The 24,047-nt window shown below is 38.0% G+C and overlaps 1 protein-coding gene across 11 annotated transcripts; it reads right to left on the minus strand.

The window, feature by feature from the left end:
* Nucleotides 1-1,600: 1,600 nt before the first annotated feature.
* On the minus strand, nt 1,601-24,023 carry SLC35E2B (solute carrier family 35 member E2B). 11 transcript variants are annotated; one of them, XM_080564473.1, is made up of 13 exons: nt 16,406-24,023; nt 15,189-15,476; nt 13,217-14,161; nt 12,213-12,351; nt 10,244-10,485; nt 8,447-8,968; nt 7,606-7,741; nt 6,591-6,718; nt 5,586-5,706; nt 4,767-4,820; nt 4,310-4,382; nt 3,472-3,617; nt 1,601-2,562 (listed from the first exon to the last, which is right to left on the minus strand). In XM_080564473.1, exons 6-13 carry the CDS (start codon nt 8,769-8,771, stop codon nt 2,316-2,318), a joined length of 1,230 nt encoding a protein of 409 aa, XP_080420599.1. In that variant the 5' UTR covers nt 8,772-8,968; nt 10,244-10,485; nt 12,213-12,351; nt 13,217-14,161; nt 15,189-15,476; nt 16,406-24,023; the 3' UTR covers nt 1,601-2,315. The 11 variants fall into 11 exon arrangements, with proteins under 11 accessions (XP_080420599.1, XP_080420603.1, XP_080420602.1 ...); XM_080564477.1 differs by lacking the exons at nt 13,217-14,161; nt 15,189-15,476; nt 16,406-24,023 and adding an exon at nt 13,024-13,195; XM_080564476.1 differs by lacking the exons at nt 13,217-14,161; nt 15,189-15,476; nt 16,406-24,023 and adding an exon at nt 12,821-12,995.
* Nucleotides 24,024-24,047: the final 24 nt, after the last annotated feature.

Consider the following 24,047-nt stretch of genomic DNA (forward strand, 5'->3'; position numbering starts at 1 on the left):
GCACAACTTTCAGGAATGTAGCTGTGCTAAATGCCAGTAGAATCGTAGAGTGTTACTGGAGAGGAATTTCCAAAAGAAATTGGGCAGTATGACTGCCATCAGAGAAAGCATTTAAAAGGCAGAGCTCAGGCATAACACTGTAACAGATTCTCAACATGGAAAAAAAATGGTCCTTTTCACCAAACAGGAGGAACTGCTAAGAGTCACTAATGTGACTGGGGAAAGAAAAGGTCTGTCTTACAAGTGGACAGTAAATAAGACTGGTTTACGTAGTCCCAATAAAAATAAAGGTCAAGAACTCTGCATATAAAAGTACACAAGAGAAGCACTGGAAAACACCCCCCCAGTAAAACTGAATTATCATGCTGCCACCAAACAGGCAGGGCTAAACCAGCCACTAATAAACCCAGCTGTGTTAGAAATCACAAGTTCTAAAGTCCTCCCAGCTGGGGTTTCACAAGTTTTCCACTACTATGAAATAATATAAGATGCAAAAGTCTGCTAGCTTCTAACACGAGGCTCAGTTGATGAAGGGCATTACCTGACAACTGAGTTAGACAACCAGAAAGCCATTTACATTTTTGTACTCCCACAAGAGTAAAAACATGATACAAAACAGACTGTTTTCTGCTAAATACAGAGATTCTTGAAAGCATAACAACAAAAACACCTGAAAAATAGGTCTCCACCTCACAGTCCACAGCTTTTTGCAAGTGATACAAGCAATGACAAAATAAAATCAGACATCATACAACGATGAAAAAATGGCATTTCCCTCCCACTCAAATCTTCAGGGTATGTACCTTAGGCACCCAGTCACGTACAGGAACATAACCTGAAGCAAGCAGAAGAAACACAAGCACACGCTATTCAAACAGATCCAAAAGACAGGCTTCTTTAGATTGCCTGCCTTGCAAACACATTTTTGGCCTCCACAGGAATGGTTCACTCAAACTAACAGAATACCTCACATTGGAAATGTAAGCACGAGCTTCAGTTTTGCAAGAACTCTACTTGTGACTTCCTATTAGAAATAATAATTATTTTTTTACCATAAAGACTACTATCTAAACTTTTAATGCCAAGCTATCTTTTAGAACAGAGGCAACTATTGAAAAATCAGCTCAATTTGTTAGTTTAGTTTTATTACCAAAAAGTCCACTTGAAGACTTTTGTAGGTACATGTGTTTTTTTCCAAAAAATAAAAATTACTGATATTTAAGATTATTTTAAAGGAAAGACAAAAGTTAGCTTTTAATTGTTGATCAACCGTGAAACCGAACTTCTCCAAAAAAGAACTCGTTATCAGCCTCAGTTTATGGTCCCCTTTAGTTATCTTTGTCACAGATACCTCCAAGATTCTTTACACAACCAGAAATGACAGAAATACCTTGCACATAGGGTAATAACCCCGAGTTTCTGAAAGGCAGCATTTTTGTCGCAGTCTGCAGTCTTAGAAGTAATGTTAAAAAAAATCCTCATAAAAATACATAAAACAAAAAAAAGTATATAAAAATGGTTTCTGATAGAAATATAGAGATCATGGCTCCTTTATAAAAAAAAAAAAGAAATTTTGGCAATTCATAAGTAACTGCACATATTTATTCCAACACTGTTTATATAGTGTCAGTATGTACAGTTGCATTTCAGTATTTTAAATACGGAAATATTGCATCCTGGTTGCATGTTAAATTTTAGCAGAAAAATCCTGTTTCGTTGCTAGCTTTGTAGTTGGAAATAGCTCCTCATCAGTTCTTTGGGGCATGGACTCATTTCTACAGTTTACTTCAACTAAAGGTATACCAAAATAAGTCATTTGCTGAGACAGGAACTGGGGGGGGGAAGAGAGGGAGGTTCACCTTCCAGCTCTACAACACAAACAAATAATGGAGGATGCAGCACACAGTAACCACCAACTTGAAATTTCAGTTATGCACCAATTTCATTTCACTGCGAGCCTAATACAGGGATGGGGCAATGTTTTCACATTATTTTGATGGGTAAGGAGAACGGAATCATTTTCTTACAAGATACAGAAGTTCCTTCTCTAATATAGGCTTGTGTGTTATTTGCAGTCAAAAAGATCAAAAAACCCACATTTACCACATTGCATGACATTAGTTCCTCTGGTATTTCAGTTTCTCAGTAAATCAAGGCTTACTGGGTTCTTCTCATTGTTTTCTCTCTGCTTCAAGTCCCATGTCTGACCTGCTGTGAATTCAAAGGAACCACATCAGCATCAACAGCCGAAGAAAGAACCGCTTTCAGGAAGAGCTCCTTTGAGATGCACTAAGTTGTAAGAATAAGTGACCATATTAATCATACGGTTTCAAATCCTTGGAAATTAGTGGCTCAGTATCTTCAGTCGTACTTTGTGCGGGTTGCGGGGCTGCAGCTGCCAGGCTCTGTATGGTTTCTTGCTGATGCTGCTTTGCCTTGTTATAGAGCAGAACTCCAATTGTCACTAGAACAGTCCCAATGGCTGAAAGGCTTGTGATTTTGTTACCAAACACAATAATACTTAGCCAGATTGACAGTGCATGCTTCACAGTACTAGCAACACTGGAAAGGAATTACAGAAGTTAGGGCCAAAGAAAACTCTCTCATATCCCACACATGATCACACCTTAATGCAGTGGGATCTCTGTTTTGCTTGCTATTAAAACACCAAGTCAGATTCTGTTTTTCCTACTTAACATAATACTGTAGCCAAACTGGTTGTATATTGGCACTAGAATCTTTAAACTCATCTTAATTTTAGAATTAATAAATCATCTCATATTTTTGGTTTTAAGCATGCAGTATAACATAACAATTCTAGCTAAAACATATACCCAGACAAAACCAACACATCACAACTATCAATCACTACTGAGCTGTTACTACACAGGTAATATAGTAGTATAAGCAAAAAAGAACCTGTATCTAAAGCATACCAATAGTATAACAACAGGAATTGTTGTATACACAAATATAAACACATGCTTTTACAGCCTGTTAGGTAGAGAAAACTAACTTCAGAATATATGTAAACAGTGAACTGTCACAAGACTGTAGCAGGGACACCTGCGTGTATAAAACAGCAGAGGCCTGCAAAGTTTAGGACCAGGGTTACCCCACAGGCCTCAGGGCTATTCATACAAATAATGAATTATTGAATCCAAACTATGCAACAGCCTATACAGGCTTATACTCCATCCTGCATTTAGATGTATTTAAGTACTGCCTTATCAGTGAAGCAAACGTGAGCACCTCTTCCATAAACTCAACAGCATGTGTCAAATGCTGCTCTCCTCACATAACGAGGGAACAAACCAAAAAGTTTTGGTCATCTGGATGTGAAAAGATTTCTTCTTACATTTGGAACATTTCTGCATTTACATTATTTCTTTGCATGAAAGATTTATTACCTAGTTCCCAAACAGAAATACTAAGAAAAAATGAGTTCTTGACATGAAGAGACAGTTTTACCTGAAAGTCACAGGAGAAATTTTTCCCATCAAGGCATAGGCTGTAACACTTTGCAGGTGGAACAAGACTCCATCTATTAAGAGAAGTACAACAACATCTTGGTTGTAGCTGAAGCTCCTTCCACTTTTCCCAATCACTGGCACATCCTAAATGCAAAAAAAAAGAGCATTTCATTTATAAACAAATCTAAAAGTGAATTTTCACCCTCCTCATTATTTTAATAAGATACTAGTTTTACATTTAAACGTCACCAAAACAAGATCTAAAACATAGAGGACATTCATGTTCTCCAAGTTTTCATTCCTAAAAGATTAAAAAGAGCTCTTATCTGACTGAATTTTCCACTGCGTTCAGCTTCCAGTGAGGTATTTTTGAACACTGATGCATAGCAATAAAATGCCAATACAGTAAGGACACATTTATTGTGATACATTTTATTTACCTCACCTCAATTTCGCTTTTAGAGAGTTAATATTCCTGCACACCACATAAATATTGGCAAAAAGTCAACAATTACTTAAGATTTGTATTTCAAATCTTTATCTAAAACTTTAAATGCATTTATAAAGTCAGACAAAATCATGATTTTGTCTGACTTTAAAATCCTGAATAAACCCAGGCTTTTTGGGTCACCTGTCAACTCAGGCCTGTGACAAACCATTTCTTTTAATATTCTCCCCTCTCCACACAAAGCTCTTACAAATGCGAGACGAAGTGTATTTCAGGGTGATTAAAAAAAGGAGAGGAATTAAAAGCAAAATTAAGGTTAACCATATGCACAAGTAAAAAAAAAAAAAACAAAAACCAACATAAATCAGTGTTAACAAATTCAAATTACCATGAAAAATATCCAAGCTGGAATAAGCATAACCACTGCAGCAGCACTTGTATAGAACTGCAGCTCTGGGGCCCTACAAAGGACAAAAAAATTTTTTTAACTTTCTTTTTCTTAGAGCTGAAGAAAATTGCATCAAATTTAAATACATGCCTCCTTGATGTCTGTAAATACAATAATAAGTAATACAGAGAAGTTGCATACTAAGCTCTGGGGACAACACATTCAGCAATCTCTTGCAAAGGTAGCGTTTCGTGTTCTGTGTTGGCCAAGACAGACTGAAGATAAAAGGCAAGTATTTTCAAGACCAACATGAGCAGTAAAATTTTATGGTGAAGTTCATGTTTCAGAAGTTCATAAAGTTCATGGCAGCTTACTCCAACATAATTGTAAACACATGGATTCCTTATAGAGCCCAAGGTCAATCTTGAATCAAATGTGAAAAAATTTAAATACTTACGAAAATCTGTATTTGTCTCCACTGAGTAATTTTTTGGAAAAGACATTCTGCAAACTAGAAAAGAAACAAAAAACATTTACCTGTAAATATTAGTTATGACAAACAAATCAAACCATGAGAAAGACAACTGTTTCCCTTAGATAAGTAGATACACCTTCTACACATTCCACCCCCCTCACCCAATCTCCAACCAAAGCTAGGCTTAAATTTTACTTTCTTCTAAATACTACATAGAATTAAATGAAATATTTTAAAGTATGGTAAATTTGAAAGGATAGACAAAGATATTAATGGTGAAAAAAGCTCTAGCAGATAGCATTGCTACTCTAGTGCACCCCTCTTGAAAATAGCAGTTCTGAAGCATATTTTGGAAGCTTTCATACTGTCTTAACATGCTGTCATGCCTTATTCTATATATAACTTCCTTATAAGAAGAGTGAGTCAATACATATTTCAAAGTGTTACTTTAAATAAGAACACGAGAATCATAACACCACCACTCTCAAGGTGAAATGTGACCATTTTTCAAAGTAGCTGTATTTCACATTCATCTCCTGCTCTTTTAGGATTATTACACAGAAAATTCCAACCTGCTCTGTGACTTAAGCTAAAATGTTGATATACTGCGTGTGAAAAATGCTTATTTTATGTCCTCATGGACCCGAAGTTTCAACTTTCAGAACTATTTAACCTTTGCTCTGAAGCAGAAACAATTAGAACCCTAAATTAAATTGAATAACCCTAAAATAAATTAAATAAAAATAAACCATTGCCAACTCTCCCCTTTATTCCACACATGTACCTGTCGTTAAGCCTTACCAGTCCATGATATTAGTAGATAACGCTGCTGAGAAACCTAGAATGTTGAAACTGATTTCAGTAGCTGTACACAGAGCTAGCCCACCCATAACAGGAATGAGAGAGAGATTAACCAGCAGTCCTGAAAATTAAAATAATAAATCCAGTTTCAGTTACATATATTTTCATATGCGTTAAGGAAAATATAAATTTTAAAAGGTTTAAATTTGGCCTTAACTTCTTTATTTGAAAGTAAAAGCAACTTATTTGATTGCATTTTAAAGTTCAGAGGTTCTAAAGTGAGATCTCAGGCAACAGCAATATGCTCTTGAGAATAATATGGACATGTACTGACTGATAAAAATATCTGTCTTGGAGAAGAAAAATGGACTGACTGTCTTTGTTTCATCTTTTTCACTAAACAACAGAAGAAAATTATACTCTCCCTGTTTACTCTGTGATTGGATTACTCTTCTTCCTCTGGCTCATTTCAGCCTTTTGCTGTTTGAGCTTTGCATCAGAAAGCAATCTATACATTGCTTCTGTATAATTCCTGTGATTTATAGCTGGCTAGAAGCAAAATCTCTTCCAAGCAAATAGTATGCAATTGCATGTCAAATTACAAAGAAATTATACTGGAGACTTGAACTGTGGTAAGCCAGCTATTAAGTTTTTAGCAAGAGAGTGAACACAGTAAATAAATTCAAGGTTTTTAAATTCTGAGAGGCAAGCTGTCCTCCTAAGAAGAAACACACAGAACTTCATTAATTAATGCTCCAATTACAGTTTCTTAACAGAAAAATAACTTCAGAGCAACACTGCCCTTACACAGCTACATTAAAACAAATCTTTTTTCACTTATAAACACTCAACATACTGCGTTCAACAAGAACGATTCTTTCAGCAGTATGCAATGACCTACATTATTTCAGTGGTATCTCCCTGTCCATGGCCAAATAAATGACACTATTATACAGGATATAAATATGATTTTAAAATCATATTTAAAAAGAGAACAGTACTCACCAGTGTATTCCCCTAATATCATCCTAGACATGATAACAGTGAATATAGGTGCAGAGCTTTTAACTGTTTCTGCAAATGAAACAGCCACATTTTTCAAGCTGACAAGCCCCAAGACTATTGTTGCAAATCTGTAATCGAAAAACAAATGAAATTAAGTAGAAAATAAAATAACTCCTTAACAGCCGCTCTTACTTATCTAGCACAGAAAAGAATTGCATTATACTTTCCCTAAATTTTACCTGCAGTAACTAAGAATATGGGGAGGTATAACTAGCAATCAAGTTATCAGAATTGTGGTAGCTTGACTGAACTGCAGTAACTGTTCAGCTTTATTCCACGGCACCTGCTAAGGAAATTACATCATTTGCAGTTATCCATCTGTGCTGCAAGTTAGGTATGCTACATATTTACCTATACTTTAAACAATTACATTACAATGAAACCGCTCTGAGTTAATAACTGCTGCCCTGATGGTTAATTTCAGCACTGCTACCCTATTACCATTTGTGCAGTGTTGAGAAAACCGAATTAACATGTCTTTTTTTCTCTCCTAGACCACAGACTGATGCTATCCCAGCACACAGCAAATAATTACTTTTAGAAGGTAAATGTCAAGTCCGTATCACTTGAGGCAAATTGCTGGAAAAGGTGACAGAACAAAGCAACATCATAATAAATACTACTATACTAAACAAATATCAGCCTCAAAAGAGAAGAGGAAGAAAGTAAATGGAAAGATAACATTATGAGGAGAAGTATGTCATGAAAGAGGTTAAAGTGATGGTAGGCAAAGCTAGCCAAAAATTGACAGTTGGAAAAATGAACATCGCGTTTACCAATAGGAACTAAAAATAAAATTATCTTGTGATTTTGGGGAAGAAAGATGAACAGTCTTTTCCAAACACCTTCCAGTCTTTCTATGAAGGTAAGAAAGAAAATGAAGAGAGAATAAAAACATAGCTTCTGTTCAGAACACAATGAACAAATGGGATATATCTCTAATTTAACCTTTTACCTCATTAATCCAACAAACAGCATTATCATGATGAAATTGGGTGGATAAGAGATGCGTGTTTTGTGCTGGTACAAGCAGCATGGAACAAACATTTTTATACAGCCAATGAAGGTGGTTGAAAGCATTTGAACAGCACCTAAAGAGAGATGGGGAAAAAAATCAGAAGACAATGGGAACGTCACAGATCAAGCATCATGAGAAAATTTCTTACATAAACTTATCTGCAGTGTTTCTAGACTTTATGGATTCTCACAAAAGCCCTTTACTTCTACATCTACCAGCAAGGCAGCAGAATAAAACAAGATCACAGTTAAAATGCTTTTTGTTTGCCCTTAAAAAAAAAAACAAACAAAAATAAGCCCACATGAAGGCAACTCTTGCATTTTTACACACAAACAAGTTAATCTTGTTAATTATCTTGTTAATCAAACAAGTTAATCAGCTCTGTAGACTATCAACAGCTTACTCTGTTTTATTACATTTTTCAAGAACCCACACTACCCTCTTGCAGAGAAAACCAAAAATTTAATTACACTCCCCCCACCACCACCACCCCCAGCTGTTATTTCTCAAACCCCATTTTACAGCTCCTCTATGAGCAAAATTTCATTGCGTCTTCCAGAAGGTGGAGGGACAAGAGAAGGAAAGGACACCATCAGAAAGTCCTTTAAAAGCTGAGATTACAATTTACAAGTTCTCAGCCCCAAAATCCACGCCCACATCTCCTAACTAGGTCCTTTTCACTTCAGCTGAACCATTTACTCCCTCAGCTCTATACAGGAGGAGCTGTTATTGTCAAATATGTTACTGGAATTGAAGTGTAAATGAAAGGTAGGATTACCTAGCATGCTGGGCTCTCCTTCCAGTAATGAAAGAATGTATTTGTTAAGAAAAAGAGTGCAAAAGCTGAAGAAAAACCACAAAGTGAGGTAGATGAGAGCATGAGAATTCCAGATGCCCAAGTCTGACTCAATGACTGTAGTCTCTGTGATAGTTATTTTCAGAACATTCTCCTCTGGTACGCTATCGCTCCTCGCAATTACAAATTTTTCACTCCTGTTAGCAAAGAGTGAACCCAAATGAAATAGTGGTTTTCCCTTTGGCTTTTCTTCAAGGAGGGGAGGGTTAGGTTCCTCCGGTGTCTCAGCACTTGTCGCAGTTGACATGATGACATTAACAAACTAGTATCCGTCCTTAATACGGAGCAACATTGACTTAGCACAGAACAGCACTTAGAGGGAAAAAAATATCATGTGATTAATCTTTCATCTCCAATGGCCTCTAAAAGCGTATTTGGTCCTCCAAATAACATCTTGCATAAACTTCGGATGCTTCTTCATGTGCTCTGTTCCACTTTTTCCACCTAAGAATGAAAAAAACAGAAGGAAAACAAAATTTAGCCATGCACATAACACTTTAAATCCCTAACACAACAAAAATACCACATTTTTGCTTGCTATTTATGAAAGATGAAAAGTATCTCATCTTCGGTACCTCATCTTTCCAACTGAATTTTGCACTTCTAATGTGACTATGACCTTTACTTTTCCCAAATTACGTAATGTTAGTTAGTATCATAATGCTAACAAAGTCCAAAGAAAGAAAGAGCACTTGAGCAGCTTATCTGCAACATTAAAATATGTGGTCGGATTTATAGCTTTCTAATTTGCACTCTACGTTTTAGGAGCAAAAGAAAAAAAATTTATCAGATGAGAATGAAAGGACAAAGTCTTTTGCTCCTCAACAAATAAGCAGTCGGGGAAATTAGAGTTTAAATGTTGTATTTTTTTAAATCTAAAAGTACATTTGCTGGACAGATAATATGGTGGGCCTTATGCAAATGAAGTGGTTCTTGTATGGATAGTTAATCATTGGACATCTTGGAAAAGATGTCTGAAATAAGATCATAACACTAGAGTGCATCAAACAGTGACAGCACAGGAAATAATCAATGCTAAGACAAAATACAAGGGTTCTAAACAAGAGCTACTGCACCTGCCCTGATTTTGTTAACAAGCGAACAGGATACACTATTTTCTTCATGCTTTTATAGTGTCCAGTGGGGTATCTCAACAACAAAAGGTAACTATAAAGAGGCACTAAAAATTAATTTTATGATGTCTGTTGACATATTCTACTTTACATAGAAATTTTCCATTCCTTGTGTGCTCTATTTCTGTTGTTACAGTCACGCACAGAACATTTCCACCCCATCACCTTATCCCTTTCCATTTATCAGGGAATCAGGTTAGCAGCACATTGAGGTACACCTGACACATTCATGTTAAACCATATACACACAAGTGTGTTATCCAGCTTAAAACAAAACTAGCATAACATGAAAAAAAATGCATTCTTTAAGATAATTTGCAATGAAAACCTGGTTCTTCCTTTTTCGTGTCTTTTAGAAAAGAAAGAAGCAAAAAAAAAAACCACCACTATACCTTTAAAATCATTAAGCTACCAAAACTTTGTTAATACTTTTCCTATTCACACTACTCAATTAAAAACAAAAATAATTATGCACAACAAACTTCCACCTTCAGTAGCACTGCATTTTTGTATTTTATATCACCGATTCCAAATGTGGCAGGAAGCAGAACAGCAATAAGAAAAAACACATCCCTAAATTACTGACCTGCTGCCTTAAATCAACTGGAAAGTCTTAAATTGGCTGAAAGAGTTCTCCATCTGGAAGTAATTCAATCATCCTCCCTTAAGAGCAACCAGCAGCTGATGTTTACCAATAGATGAAAACGTGGCAGTAGTTGGTAGACTGTTTCTGTTGGATTACGTGCAAACATTGAGTCTTCCAGCTCACAAAAATGAGAAGCATGCTGCACATTTTACACTCTTCCTTGCATCTTCTCCCATTTTCAACTATATTAACAAAAAAAAAAGCATTAAAGGTTAAAACACAGGGAGCATAAACTTTGAAAGCCTCAAATTTTGACTTACAAGAAGTAACTACTCTTAGTAGTTCAAAGTTTACTTAGGGCTGTATTCGTTTCAAACTTAAAGGGGAGCAGGAAAAAACCTCTTCTAAGGGAACTTTTAAGAGTGAAGAAAATAAATAAATGCACCTGCAGCTAATGTCTTCAAGCACCTAATTTTAATAAAAAATACTACTCTCCCTCAGTTTTTAACAGAGCAGTCATACTTGGATGAGAAAAACAGCACTGACTCCTATAGTCGCATCAAATTGAACCCAGTCCATCATGGTTTGGTTACTACATCACTTACACTATTTTCTATTGTGTACAGGTGGCCTTTGTAAGAATGAATGTTATTTTGCTGCCAGCCATGGATATATATATATATATATATATATATTCATGCCAGCATGAATATATAGAAATGACAGATATCTGTAAGGTGCCTTCTCTGGAAGTGGTGTCACAGTTCAGTAAGCACCAGCTCACAGCTTCTGTAATACATGGTAGCCCCTTCACTTGCTCCTGCTACAATAAATGAGTATTGAACCAAACCATGGAAACTGTTCTCCACTGAAACTTAAGGCTGAAGGAAAAACACTGCTCTTAATCCCTGCTAGGATTAGTGCACGTCATCTACTCCTAATCCACACCTGTGCAGTTTAACCACATTGTTGTAACAGCAGTATGAAGTCTACATGAATAGTTTTCTACAGAAAAAGAAGAAAAGACACCCCAAGTTTTGGGGACAATAAAATGCAGAGGCAACACAAATTAACAAGAATGTGCATGCTGCATTTTTGCTTTAGTTTTCAAAAAAAATGTTTTAAAATGCAACTATAACACTCCACACTGAAGTAGGTAAGAGAACAAACAAGAAATAGACCTCATGTAAAGTTTTACAGCAGTAAAATTGTCTAACACAATTTACAAGCAAGCAAAATAAGTTTTCCTTTTCTGGTGAAGAGAAGGTTTGTGTCACATCACCCCACCAAAGAAGAACAACTGCAGAGCCACAAGTGCAAAGCAGCTGGTGAAAATCCCATTGCAAGTGCTGGGCAACATAACAGGACCCTGAAACATTCTGCAGCTGGCCTTCGCTGAGCTTTTACCAGAGCTGCAGATTAGGGAAGGGCAGTCAGCTGGGCTGCCTTCACCCAACTCTAACAACCCCCACTCATCTTGTTTGAAAACATGTTCAGCCATGTTTTATAAAAAAGCAAAGGGTAAGAGGAAAAAAAAATAACTTGGATATTAATTGTTTCAATGGGATAATCAGGCGTGCCCAAAAATCCTCGTAATAGTATTCACTTAGCTTTCTTTTTATGAGACAATGCAGTTTTAACCTTTAACAAACTGTCAAAAATAAAAAAAGGCAACAACACAATTGTTCCATATAGCCAGAGTCTTACCTTAGAACTGAAAGGCTAAAATTGTTTAAAGATTAACATATACAGTGATAAGAAACGAATTAGGCATGTGAAAGAGGAAATATGGTGTCTTTTAAAAGTTACATATACTGTGCCTAGACACCGCTGATTGTGAAAATAAAAAATAACATTTCCAGCACTACAGATTCTGTGCTTTTTAACTAATTCTTGCAACTCTAGCTTAGCACAGTTACAGATTTAATATAAAATTGTGCTGTCATAGAGCTGACCTTGAAGCAGATACCTTTTAATCGGAAGCTCTCATTGTGTCTTATACAGCAAAGCACTTTCTGACCATCACCGTTGCACGTGACGCCGCTGGTTCCTTATCGCACTCATTCGTCCACGATTGGAAGAGCTCTGGACTTTGGAATGATCACCATCTGACAGGGGAGATAAAAAGTCATTGCTACGGTTCTTCTGGCCCCTTGTTAATGCACACAGACAGATACCTTTTGAGAATATCCACAAAGACCTCTGTAAGGTCAGTCCTATATCCCACACAGAAAACCTCAAACAAAGTTACAAGTATTTGAGAAAGCAGAGCTAGCCTGACAGCAAAAAAAAATGACCAGAGGTCGGTGTGCATGTCAGAGCCTACAGCCACAGCACACAAGGCACCCACACGCTGCCTGCAGCAATTGCCAGGCAATTCCTCCTTCCCAGTAAGCAATAAATATTAAGTGATTCGCTAAATGACAACGAGAGCACCCAAGACGTTTATAAAGGCAGACCACGAACACAATCTAGAAGCACTGATGCCTCCTGCACAAAGGGATGCCCACACCAGCTGAGGTCGCCCAAGCCCTCCTTGTAGCCCAGCCGCACGCCCGGTGGCCCCATCCTGCCCACCTTGCACCTCGGGGCCGGTCCCGCGGCCCGGGGTAGGGTTGAATCAGTAAATCAAGGCGGTTTTAGGGTAAAAAGGCGAGAATAAATGAGTCGATCCAGTGCAAAGGGCCAGGGCTCCGCCGCCGGGAGCTGCCGGTAACGGGCGGGGAAGTGACGTCCCTGCCGCCCCCGGAAGAAAACAGAAAGTAAACAGAAAAAAGCACCTCAAATCCTTCGGAAAAAAGGCACGAATCCGTCGTACATTGCCCAGAAACGTGACCCTTTCTTTGCAGTTTTCTAAAAATCTCGGGAAGGGTTACTGGGAGAAAGCGACGTGCTGAGCACGTGTGCTGTGATAGAAAAGCAGGACGCGGGTCGTTGGGATAAAGCAGAAAAATCCAGGCTGAGATCACTTACCAACAGAGTTCTCCCTCCCTCAGCAGCTTCGAAGTTTCGATTCCGCTGTAAAACATTCCTCTCTCTTTTTTTCCCAGGAAAACCCTGCGCTTGTGTCAATTACCTACTTGCTTTAATGTGTTTCTTAGGAAGAGCAAACAGTTCATGCTGTGATACTAAATTAAAAAAATTCTTCCTTTGCAGATAAAGCCCTGTTCAGAGCTATCATTCCCTGGGAAGATCTGTTTCTGTGTCTGTTCTGTCTCTGCTAAGTGTAACAGGGCTAACCATAGAGACACTTGTTCCACAAACTGAGGAAGATTTCACCATTTCTCTTATACGGTTAGTTGGAGTTGGTAAGAAACAAATTCTTTGTATTTTAAAACATACATTTTTTTACCAAAGTAGTAATTAAGAAGCCATTGAAGTTTCTTATTTCTCTCCATCTGGCATGATATATTGCACATAGAATCTTATACTAAGGAGTTAGATGCTTTTGCCATTGTTGTTTTTGCCAGTAGTGTTTTAGGGAGGAGATCAGCAAGAGATATGCTGTCATCCAAAACACCTTGATGTGTGAACAGTGTGAAAAAAACATTCAGGTTGTAGAAAGTTTTGCTGCAGTTAGTTTTCCTCATGGTATTTCATTAGGCAGATGTAGCAATGACAGCCTTTCATTTCATTTTCAGAAAGATAACTGCATGTTCATCAGTGCCAGAAAAAAAATTCCCATTTCCCATTTCAGCCTGTGCTGTCGTCTGTTAGGGAATTCAGGGGTGTCCACACTCCGAGGCTTGCCACAGAATGCACATCTCCTGAGATACGCCGTGCTTATTTCTGAGTGGTAGCTGGTTTCAAGGAACCTTCTTACTTTGCAAGAAACCAAGTATATGCAATTTGATCCGAAACATAAGAAAATGCTAAGTTTTCTCTCTTTGTAAAGTTCCTGCAAGGATGTTGCTTCACCTGAAATATTTCAATGAAGAAAAATATAGACCTCATTTTTCTTAAATCCTTCTTTTTCTTAATAATTTATGTCCTACTAGAAGCAAAATCCAGACTTCCTTGGATATGTCCTAATATAGATTCAGCAGACACTGTATATTCATATTCCTGGGTCCATTCATATTAAATAGAAATGAAACTTAACATGAAAATCAGTGCAACCATAAGTATTCCAGGAAGTCCTCGTTAATGGTTTTAGCAAGTTTTGGCTTTTAGCTACCTGACCAGAACGCTCAGGGGTGTAACACCTTGTGTACGTGCGGGGCAGCTGGCCTTCACATTGATCATAAGCAGTCATTGCTGTCCAGCTTTATGTTTTCCACCCAAAGGGAACAAAGACAATAGCTTTGCTCCGGACTCTGTAATTAGGCACATACAAACAACACATTTATTCTAAAATGCCGGTTGGATTAGCAGCTTTTCACACAAGATCTGCATACCAACAAAAAATGCAATCTTAGAACACTGGTGCCTCCAATCTGTCACACTGGTTTTGTTAGCAATTGCTGTTTTGTGCTTCAGAGAGAAAAATGAAGAACCTTCATAAGAAACCAAATGAATCATGATATTGTATATAAGGAAGGCAAAAACGTGCTTTCTAATCTCTTTTTCCCTCCTACCTCCTGTTGATAATTAGCATTCTGTACTGCAGCAAACATGGGAAGAAATTCACGCCTCTCACAAACCTCTGGTTTAGGTCAGGAGAAACAATATATTTTTAACACATTACTTCAGATCTCAAAGTTTTAATTAACAAACATAACAAAAATAACAAAAGTTATTGTTTTAACACATTAGTTGGTAACGATAACATTCACGGAACAGGATAAAACTAAAAGTGGCTTGCCTTGTGATTTAAAGATGTGTAAGCTAAACATAAACATGCCAAACCCACATTTTCTGTAGGCTAGACAAAGACTGACAAAAATTGATACTAGTTCTTTAAAGAAACATAGATGCCCCAGTTGTAACAATCATTTGGACTTACCACTAGAATGTTACTTCAAAGGCAGTTTTGAATTTAATTTGTTGTGGCCTTCACTTTCCAAAAACCAAGGGGATGTCTTTTATCTCAGAAACGTGCGTATGCCATCTCTGCAAACAGTCTGGGAAAAGTTTGTTTCCAAGTTATTTGTACGGACTTCTGCTTTAGCAGATGAATTTGCAAAACATGGAAATACCGTCCTGCATCTTTCAGGTCTTCCTGAGGTCATGACACGCAAAAAAATCACGATTCACTTCTAGTTTGCTAATCATTTTCAGTTTTCGTTATTACCTTAATGAAAGAGGAAGAGGAAGTTCATTCACCTTAAAACTTGTTTAGAGCAGCTGAAGTTACTATGTTACTTTGAAAACTTTTATGACCCTTTGTCACAGGCTAGAAAAACTAGATTACTTCATGTGCCCAATCCGGGAAGTAAAACTCCGGGGAAAAAAATATATAGTTACTTTGTCTATGGTAAGAATGAGCTAGTGTTTGCAGGAGCATCCTATATAGGAACAAAGCACTGATTCATGTTTTTATAAAAGGAAAGACTTTATTTAAACTTTGTAGAGTTCAACAGTGACAGCTAACTGTGGTACTGAGTGGTGTTTTTTTGATGTATTTCACAAAACATTACCTCAGAACTTTCCTGAATCAGTGTCTTTCTGGACTACAGTTTGGTGGGTGGTGTGTTTCAAAATTTCCACAACACAAATGAACTGTTATGAATCCAGTCTAAGTAAATTTCAACACACGTAGCTGTCAGAGCCACACAAAAAATACCATATGTATATGAGTAGTATAGTCCTTGCTAGTCACTTGAATTACTCACTGGAAAGATTATGTAATTTCAATTCTTTAATAAAATAAAAATAATGTTGCCTCATTTAACCCAAATATATTGTTCAACAGTATAGTATTCATGTAATAAAATATACCACAACTGTTAATTAGTTTGGATAGCTAATACGTTGTTATTATCAAAGTGTTACTTCACAAGTAATTTAAAAGTCCAATGAAATAATTCATTCTTTGTATGCTAAACACAGGGAAGAGTACTCACAGCATCTGACTGGAAGTATCATATTCAGGCTCCTCGGTAAGAATGAAAATATGCTCTTGACTAAGGATTGCCCAGTTTTGATACTTCCATTTTGTCACCTAGATCAAGTATGTTGAAAAATAGCACTGTGTGCAATTTGTGTTCACCTGTAACTGACCTTTCCCTTCTCCTTCCCAGTGTTCTGTGTATACTATGTGGCTAGAGGAATCCTGCAGGAGAATTGGCAGGAGCTCGTTGTCTTTGGTCTTATCTTCTTGCTAGTGATGTTTCAATCCATCATCAACTTCACAGTTTTCTCTGCTGAGCAAAAGCCAAAACTCCTGGTTAGTCTCCTGACTTTAACTAACTTTGCTTTCGTCCAAATCTTGGACGTGAAAATCTTAGAAAGACATCTCTGATATGGGCATTGATAACAGAAAGATCAGGCAGAATTATTCCTATCATCGAATAACAAAACGTGCATCTTCACAATGACAAGAGTGATCCTGTGATTCTGTGTGTTTCTTTATGACACTATCTGAAAGTAACATAAATATAGTTTTACTCACATAGGATTACTACAGAATTACTATTACTACCTTCACTTTACCTACTCTACATCAAATTTCCATACGTAAAATAACTGTCCCAAAGTCACATAAATCTAACCTATGAATGGAATCAGAATCTCAAGTCTGGATGCAATGACACAGCTGTTAGCCACTCTCATAATATCCATAAGTGCAGCATTGTGTTTTTAAGAGAGTTGTGGTGGCCTGCTGCAAGGAAACAAAAGGATACGGTGTGCTAAGGGAGGTATTGCCATTCCAGATTATCTTGTTTGTATTTCACAACAATACAATGTAACACAAAGATTGTATTCTGTGTGTTACTAAGCTTTGTAGTTGAACTTCCCCTTGCCGTGCTTCTTAGGAGTCTTTCTCTTTTATGGTTGTGTACTTATCACAAATGTGAGAAGGAGGTTCCTTGTTCCTTGAAGTCATCCAAACATTATTTTCAATAGAGAAGAGATGCCAGCCAAGCTAGGAAGATTACAGTAAAGCAGAATTTGCCTATTCAACTTACGTATTAATGGTACATTTAGTTAAATATCTACAGCAAACTGGGTAAATAAGGAACAGGCATCAGAGATGCAGATTACTTTGATGTATGCATCCCAGCCTTCTGTTTAAATATTAAACAAGAAAAAAACAAACAAACAAGTTAAACCTGGTCTAGAAGATGCAGTGGGGAAGATTCTTACCAGGTGGTTTATGCCATATAGGAATCTTAGAGACAGACAGGAAGGATGTCTGCCATTTTTTGAGGAATAATTTAATCCTTCAGAGCTCTGCCCAAGTTACAGTTGCTGGGAGTTTGTGTCAAGTATTTTGGTGGGCTGTATGGTCTCACACTAATAATTTTAGCAGATCTTTGCCTCTTCTCTTAACATAGGCATGAGTTTCTCCCGAGCATAAAGGTTGAGAACACCTCACGCTATCATTACTCCTTTTTGAGGGACATCGTTTTATTCTCAATCCTTGACTACCTACATTCATGAAACATACAGGATCACAATATTTTTAGTACTTCTACCTCTCTGACAAGGTCAGGTGAAATTGGCAACAGCCCTCCAAATTATTGTGAAGATGGATATACAGACACAGTGAGATTACACCGGCCATATATCCTTAGGAAATCACACCAAAAAGATGAGTGGTCCTTTATCAGGGCAGCTTTAAAGGTGAGTGATAGCTTTCATGTTAATATAAGGATTTGTGGACTTGAAATTGTGGACTTGTGCTTCTTGTTAGTCAGATTGAACTCCCTCTGAAATCTCGAGAACTAAGAAGGACTGCAGAATCAGTGCCAAAGCACATCAGATATGAGTCTGCTGTTACCAGGAAAAAGCTAGGGGGATTTTTATTATTATTATTACTTTTATTTTAAGGTTTATTGGTTGTTTGCTTTAGCCAAATTCCTGACAGCTGAAATACAGCTTTCTGAACATTTGTTTGCTTTCCATGCTAAAAATGGAGCCAGCACCAAATACTGGGCTTTCAACACTAAAATAAGTTCAGGTGAAAAGTTGCAGATTCATCTTTTTCCTGGACTTTGGAGTCTTGTAGCCACTAGCATTGATCCTGTAGGGAGAAAAGGAGACAGGACAAAGAGTAGACGCTCAGCCATGCAGATAGGGATCTTATAGCTTAGTTTCCTTGTAAGAGCTCCTCACATACTTTTTCAAGGCACTGGATCTTTGTTTTCAGTTAAATTGTTTCAGGTGTGGAAAGAAGGGAGCGCTCAGAACTTTCTGTCTGCCGATGAGGATTAAACATATAAACCTTCCACTATTTCCCCCCACCATCAGAAACCAAGTTATCTGACAAACTCTCTTTCACAGATCTGAGTTCTTTGCTTGTTCTTGACTTTTCCATAGGCATCAAAAGAGGCAGTGTTTCTTTCAGGTAAAGAAAGTGGCACTTCAGTTAGATGGCCTCATGTCGTAATACACCTGACGTTCCTCATGCTTTCAGCAATAGCAAACATGTTTCTTAACAGTTCAACTAGTAATAGCAAATGTCCTAGGGTAAGTACATATTATTGCTGTTTGTTCAAGACTGTCTGCATCAGAAGTACTTGAAAGCTACTTTTTATCCAGTCACAGTATGCTAACTTTACCTACATGTACTATAACATGTATCAGTCTTCTCAGAAACTGCACCTGCCATTAAAGTGTTGTGTAATAAAGGTATGTAGACATACAAAATCCACCAGAATGTATAGCATAAAAGGAAATGAGTGTAACAGAAGGGAAAGCTTGAGAGCCCTCATACACAGTCTTCTCCCATAGCTGCAGCACCTGGAAGCACAGCTCCACCTCAAGGTCCCTCATTTCTGGGTTGATGCCATATACCATTTCACAGAGCCACTTCACATGTTGTTCACTATTTTTCTTTCATTCTTGTATATGCCTTCCCATTTCCTTCAGTGGATTTATTTTTCCTATCTGCATTATTTATTTTAGGATTCATAGTATTTTCTATCTTTTCCCCTGTGAATTTCTAATTCTCCCTTTCACCCCTCCTCTTGTTTCCTAGGCTCCCTATACTCCATTATTTCTCGGCCTATGTTCTCCTTCTGGTCTTATCCTAAGAGGAGCACTAAGCAATATTGCAGAAAACACAGACAGTAGTACAGGTGGCAGAGAAAAGACAAGCTACCTTAGGGGAAGGACAGTTCTCTCAATGCTTTTGTAGAGGTTCATATACTGACCACTGCAGAAGGATCAGTCTTGGTTCTGGGGGAATCTGCGTTCAATCAGATGCATCACATCTTATCGTAGTATTGGCCCAGTCATTTCTTTCATTCATAGTGACTCAGCTGTTTTTCTTTGGTTTGCTCAGACCTGCCCTTCCAGTTAAGGATTGCTGAAAGCCGCTGCCTGCTGAAAAGCAGTCCATCATTTCTTCTTTCCCAAGCCCTGAGGTTCAGTGTGAAACAGTTTTTCTGATAGTTGTTTCTCCTACGTTTTAGTTCTCACTGACTTTACTTCCCTGTAGAAGAAAGAAAGCTGGAGGAAGAAGTCACAGAGCGTGTTTAATCTGTAAGCTATGAAAACATTAATTTGCTAGAGAAAAAAAATGAGTATACCCAAAGAGAAAGTATATCAGCTTAGATGCAAATGTTCTAGAAGAGAGCTGCTTCTCCGTTTAAGCTAGCTGGGAGTTGTACTAGAAGCATTAGAAGGCAGGGCTCAAAAGGATGCCCAGATAGCTCAAACCACGCACAGCTATCATGATGTGCCCATAAAACAACCAGTTCTGATTTCACCGCCATCACTCCTGGCCCAGCTTAGTGGAAAACACTAAGGCTGGAGGCCTCTACCTTGCTACTGGATCCTTAGGCCCAAAACACGGTGCCTTGTTCCTGAGCATACACCTTCAGTGCAGCTCGTTTTAGAATCAATGAGAGCAGCAGGCACATCCTACATCTTTTGGGATCAACTTCCCACACAAGAACTATGTCAAATTGTTCTTGAACTGATTAGTTAGAGGGAACTTTCTGCAGCTGGCACAGTATCCAGAATGATTAGGAAAAGATAAAACAAAATCTTCCTGTGCAAGGTATTTATGCCTCCTCTCCTTCACAAGAAATCTCCAAGTGGTACTAGGCTTTTTGACCAGCTGCAGGGTCTTAAGTCATATTTTAAACAATTTTCCTAGGCAGCACTCCCAGCTGTTGATCTTGATGTAGGCAAAACAAGAGAGTGTGCAAGCCCAAAAAGCCCCGTGTTTAGCATTTTTTAGCACTGTAATAGTGATAAAGCATTTATCACTGGGGCACCCAAGCAGCTCCCACAACACATGTGAAAGGAGGTGAGGAAGAAGGGCAAAGATTATTCATCATGGGAAGGGCCCAACTGCTGATAGCAGCCAGTGTTTCTCATACTTCACATAGTCTCTGAAACTGATGAAAGTTCAGTGGCTACAGTCATCCAAGTCCTTGTGGTTTTATTTATGAAATTATGCAGCCAAATCAGGCTCTTCCAATTGTTCGCAGGTCTCTTTGATTTGGCAAATCACAAAAGGACCACACTGACTTTGGTGGCTATACTTTAACTGTATTGCAGTTAGAAAGAAAAATACAGGCAGGAGCAATGTAGCAACTTGAAAATAGCTAAATCTCCTTATGCTTTTGCACATCAATATAGAAAATATAGGAGTGCCTGGCAAACAAGGGCATTGGCATGCAAGGCAGTACTCCTCTCTACCAGAGAAATCTAATATAGTCATTTCTCCAAAGCAATCCTTTTTAGCACCTTTTATCTGACTACCTAAAAGATAAAAAAAAAAAAAGTACACTGCACTTACCATTAATTACTTCAGCTCTAAAAAAATGATAGATTAGGCCTACGTAGCAGCTGCTTAACAGCCCTCTGTAGTACAAACAGGAAAACTGATAGAAACGTACAGACAAATAAGTGTTGTTTATAATTATTATAATTATTTTTTTCGATCTGAACACTGATTTCTTTACTTTAATGATGCAGAGATCAGAAAGTATAATGCAATTTTGCTAGAGTTGGTGTGCAGCCAGGGAATCATGTAAGCAGGAAAGAAACTTTAAAAGTGACCCATTTTTTTCCTCTCAGTTACTATCATGTGGCTTCATCCAGAAATTGAATGACTGATTGCTTTTTATGGCTTCCAGGTTTTGGGGCACTAGGTGTTGATCGTCATGTGTCTCCATTTCCCCACAGGTGATAAAAGAGTGGGGCAAAGGGAATTCTTACGCTGGAAGCTGCTTTCGTCATTGGCTCTTGCATTTCTGTTGCAAGACAATCTGTTTTGTTTTGGGTGTTGATTCACGTCTACTGCAGCTCTGGGCAGGGGCTGAGAGAAAGAATTAAGTACTCAAGAAAGTTAACTAAGAAGGTTGTAGCCTATTGTTTCATGATCACAATTAAGTAGAGAGCTTGCCAAGCCATGAAAACAGCTAGGAATGATCACAATAAAAGGCAGATGCCTAATGACATCAAGCAGTACTGCAGTCTTGGAATTTACTGGCCTGAGAAAGTTCAACAGCTTGGTTGGAACATGTGAGAGATCTTCCTGAAGAAAACTGGAATGTCAAACCCATACAGGAATTGCTGCTGTCCAGAAAAAGAGACCTGTGCAGGAAGCCTCCTCTATAAAAAATACACGTAATTCTTCTTTACCATTCTGTAAAAATATCTAATGTCTAGTAAATAAGAGACAGAATAAATAGACCTAGAGAGCCACTGATCTTAAACTACCCAAACCTTTTAAAAGGAGGATGCACACTGATAGGCATTGGTGCTGGCTGATCTACCTCTTCCTTTCTTCCCACAGTGTTTTCTTCCTATGGAAGGACTGACTCCTGAACATCCCCTTTGTATTCCAACTGCAGCTCTTACAGAGTGAAATCATAGCTGGAAAAGGTCTGATCAAGTACTTGCACTCAGAATGTAAGATAATGGGTCAGCTTCACAGCAGTAGAAGAAGTTGCTCAGAAAAGTGTCTTTATCTTTCTTAGTTTTGTGCTAGGGAACTAGAGCAGAACAGCTGGTAACAGTTTATAAAACAAAGTGTGCTCAGGAAATCAAGAGTAATCCTCTCATTCAGGGGGTTTTGCTGACAGGACAATGCAGCTTTCACTCCTTTTCCTGATTTTGCTTTGGAACTACAGAAGGTTCATGACATGCATGTGAGAGGGGCACATGGTTAATATAAACGCTGGCGTTATTGATACACCAGCATAACAAAGATAATTTGCTCGTCAGTCTTTTCTTACTGAGGCTAGAAGTGGATTGCCCTGCCTTCATTCTCATTGGTGTTGTTGACTGGAGGTCCCAAGAGCTCTGTAGTACCTGCTTTCTCACACTACCCTGGGTAGGAGTGGAACTGCAACTTACATATACTGTAAACATTGCCATCACATTCCTCTTCAGCTACATCTTTAAGAGACAGGTACTCACATACTGCAAAATGTAGTCAAAACAGTTTGTTGTAGCTTAGTAGGGAAATTTACAGGGAAGATCTCAAGACTTGTATAAGTATTTTTCTCACCCTAATCTTCTCAATCTGAAACAAATACATTTCATAGATAGCATGGAGGCATGAAGAGGTTAAACGTCTATGGTCAGGCCGCATACAGCTGGCAGTATCAAGAGAAAGCACGAGAGTACCAGCTGATGACTGTGACTTCATTTCACAAGTCAAAATGTGACTATGTATTGTTGTTGAAATGGAGGAAAACAATTAAGCATATTCAATGCTTTTCTAAAATAAGCAAACATGCTGCAGGTCTCGCCTAGAACAGAAACAATAAGGGAAGACTTCTATCTGGAGGAAGCCTATACTTGGCCAAAATTATCTGAAGAAAGCAGGCTTGTGCTATGCTCCTTTTGTCTTCATAGCTAGGGATGGCAGAAATAATTGTATCATTAGAAGGGGGAAAAAAAGATGTTATCACATTCAAACATTTATCTCCCCAAAAACAGCACTGTATTATCATGCCTTGGGGAATTAAGCTTCATACTTTCACAGAAAAATGTTTTTATTCCTGACAAAGGTCTTGTTAAGTTCCTTTGGAAATCCGTGTGTTCTTTTTTCACAAGGTCTTTACAAATACTGAAGTAGTACTACACTTAGCTAGCATGCTAATCAGCAAGTTCTAATTAGATACACACTGCACTGCCAAGAGGGCATTTGTTTTTGTTTGTTTGTTTTTCCAATGAAGTCCACATAAGTATCAGAAGAGGACAAGTTCTCTCACATCCCAGTTTCGTCAGTGAAGTTAATGCTTCTGTAAGTACTTTCCTCAGCTGCAAAAGACCAGGGTGCTGGGAGGCGGAGAGTACTTTTCACTGATTAAACAAACCCTGGTGTTGCAGCCCCTTTGCTGGTTCATGTGAACAGTAAGAAGCACTCATTTTGGCCAATTCAGGACTAGCAGACTGCATATAAATCATCTCAAAAGAATCATTTTACTTGTAAAAGTGAGGGTCCAGTCTTTGGCATCACTGTTTCCCTGCTTCTTGCATAGGCCATCAAGTGCCATTGTCACAGACATGCTGGGTTATTATTTTGGCTATGGACAGCAAGAGTTTTTAGCTAGGCAGGCAAGAGAAGACGGAAAACTCTTTCTAAAGCACCTGAAGAAGCAAATGAACTCCATTTAAAAGCAGCTATATTTGCACTTTTGTACCTTTAAAAAAACTAGTTAATGTAGCCCAGCTAGCTGAAGGGAAGATTTGTTTCAACTTGCACATTAAATCCAGAAGCTTTTATTTT

The sequence above is a fragment of the Anser brachyrhynchus genome (assembly GCF_964034855.1).
Source record: "Anser brachyrhynchus genome assembly, chromosome: 21".
NCBI classification, from domain to species: Eukaryota; Metazoa; Chordata; class Aves; order Anseriformes; family Anatidae; genus Anser; species Anser brachyrhynchus.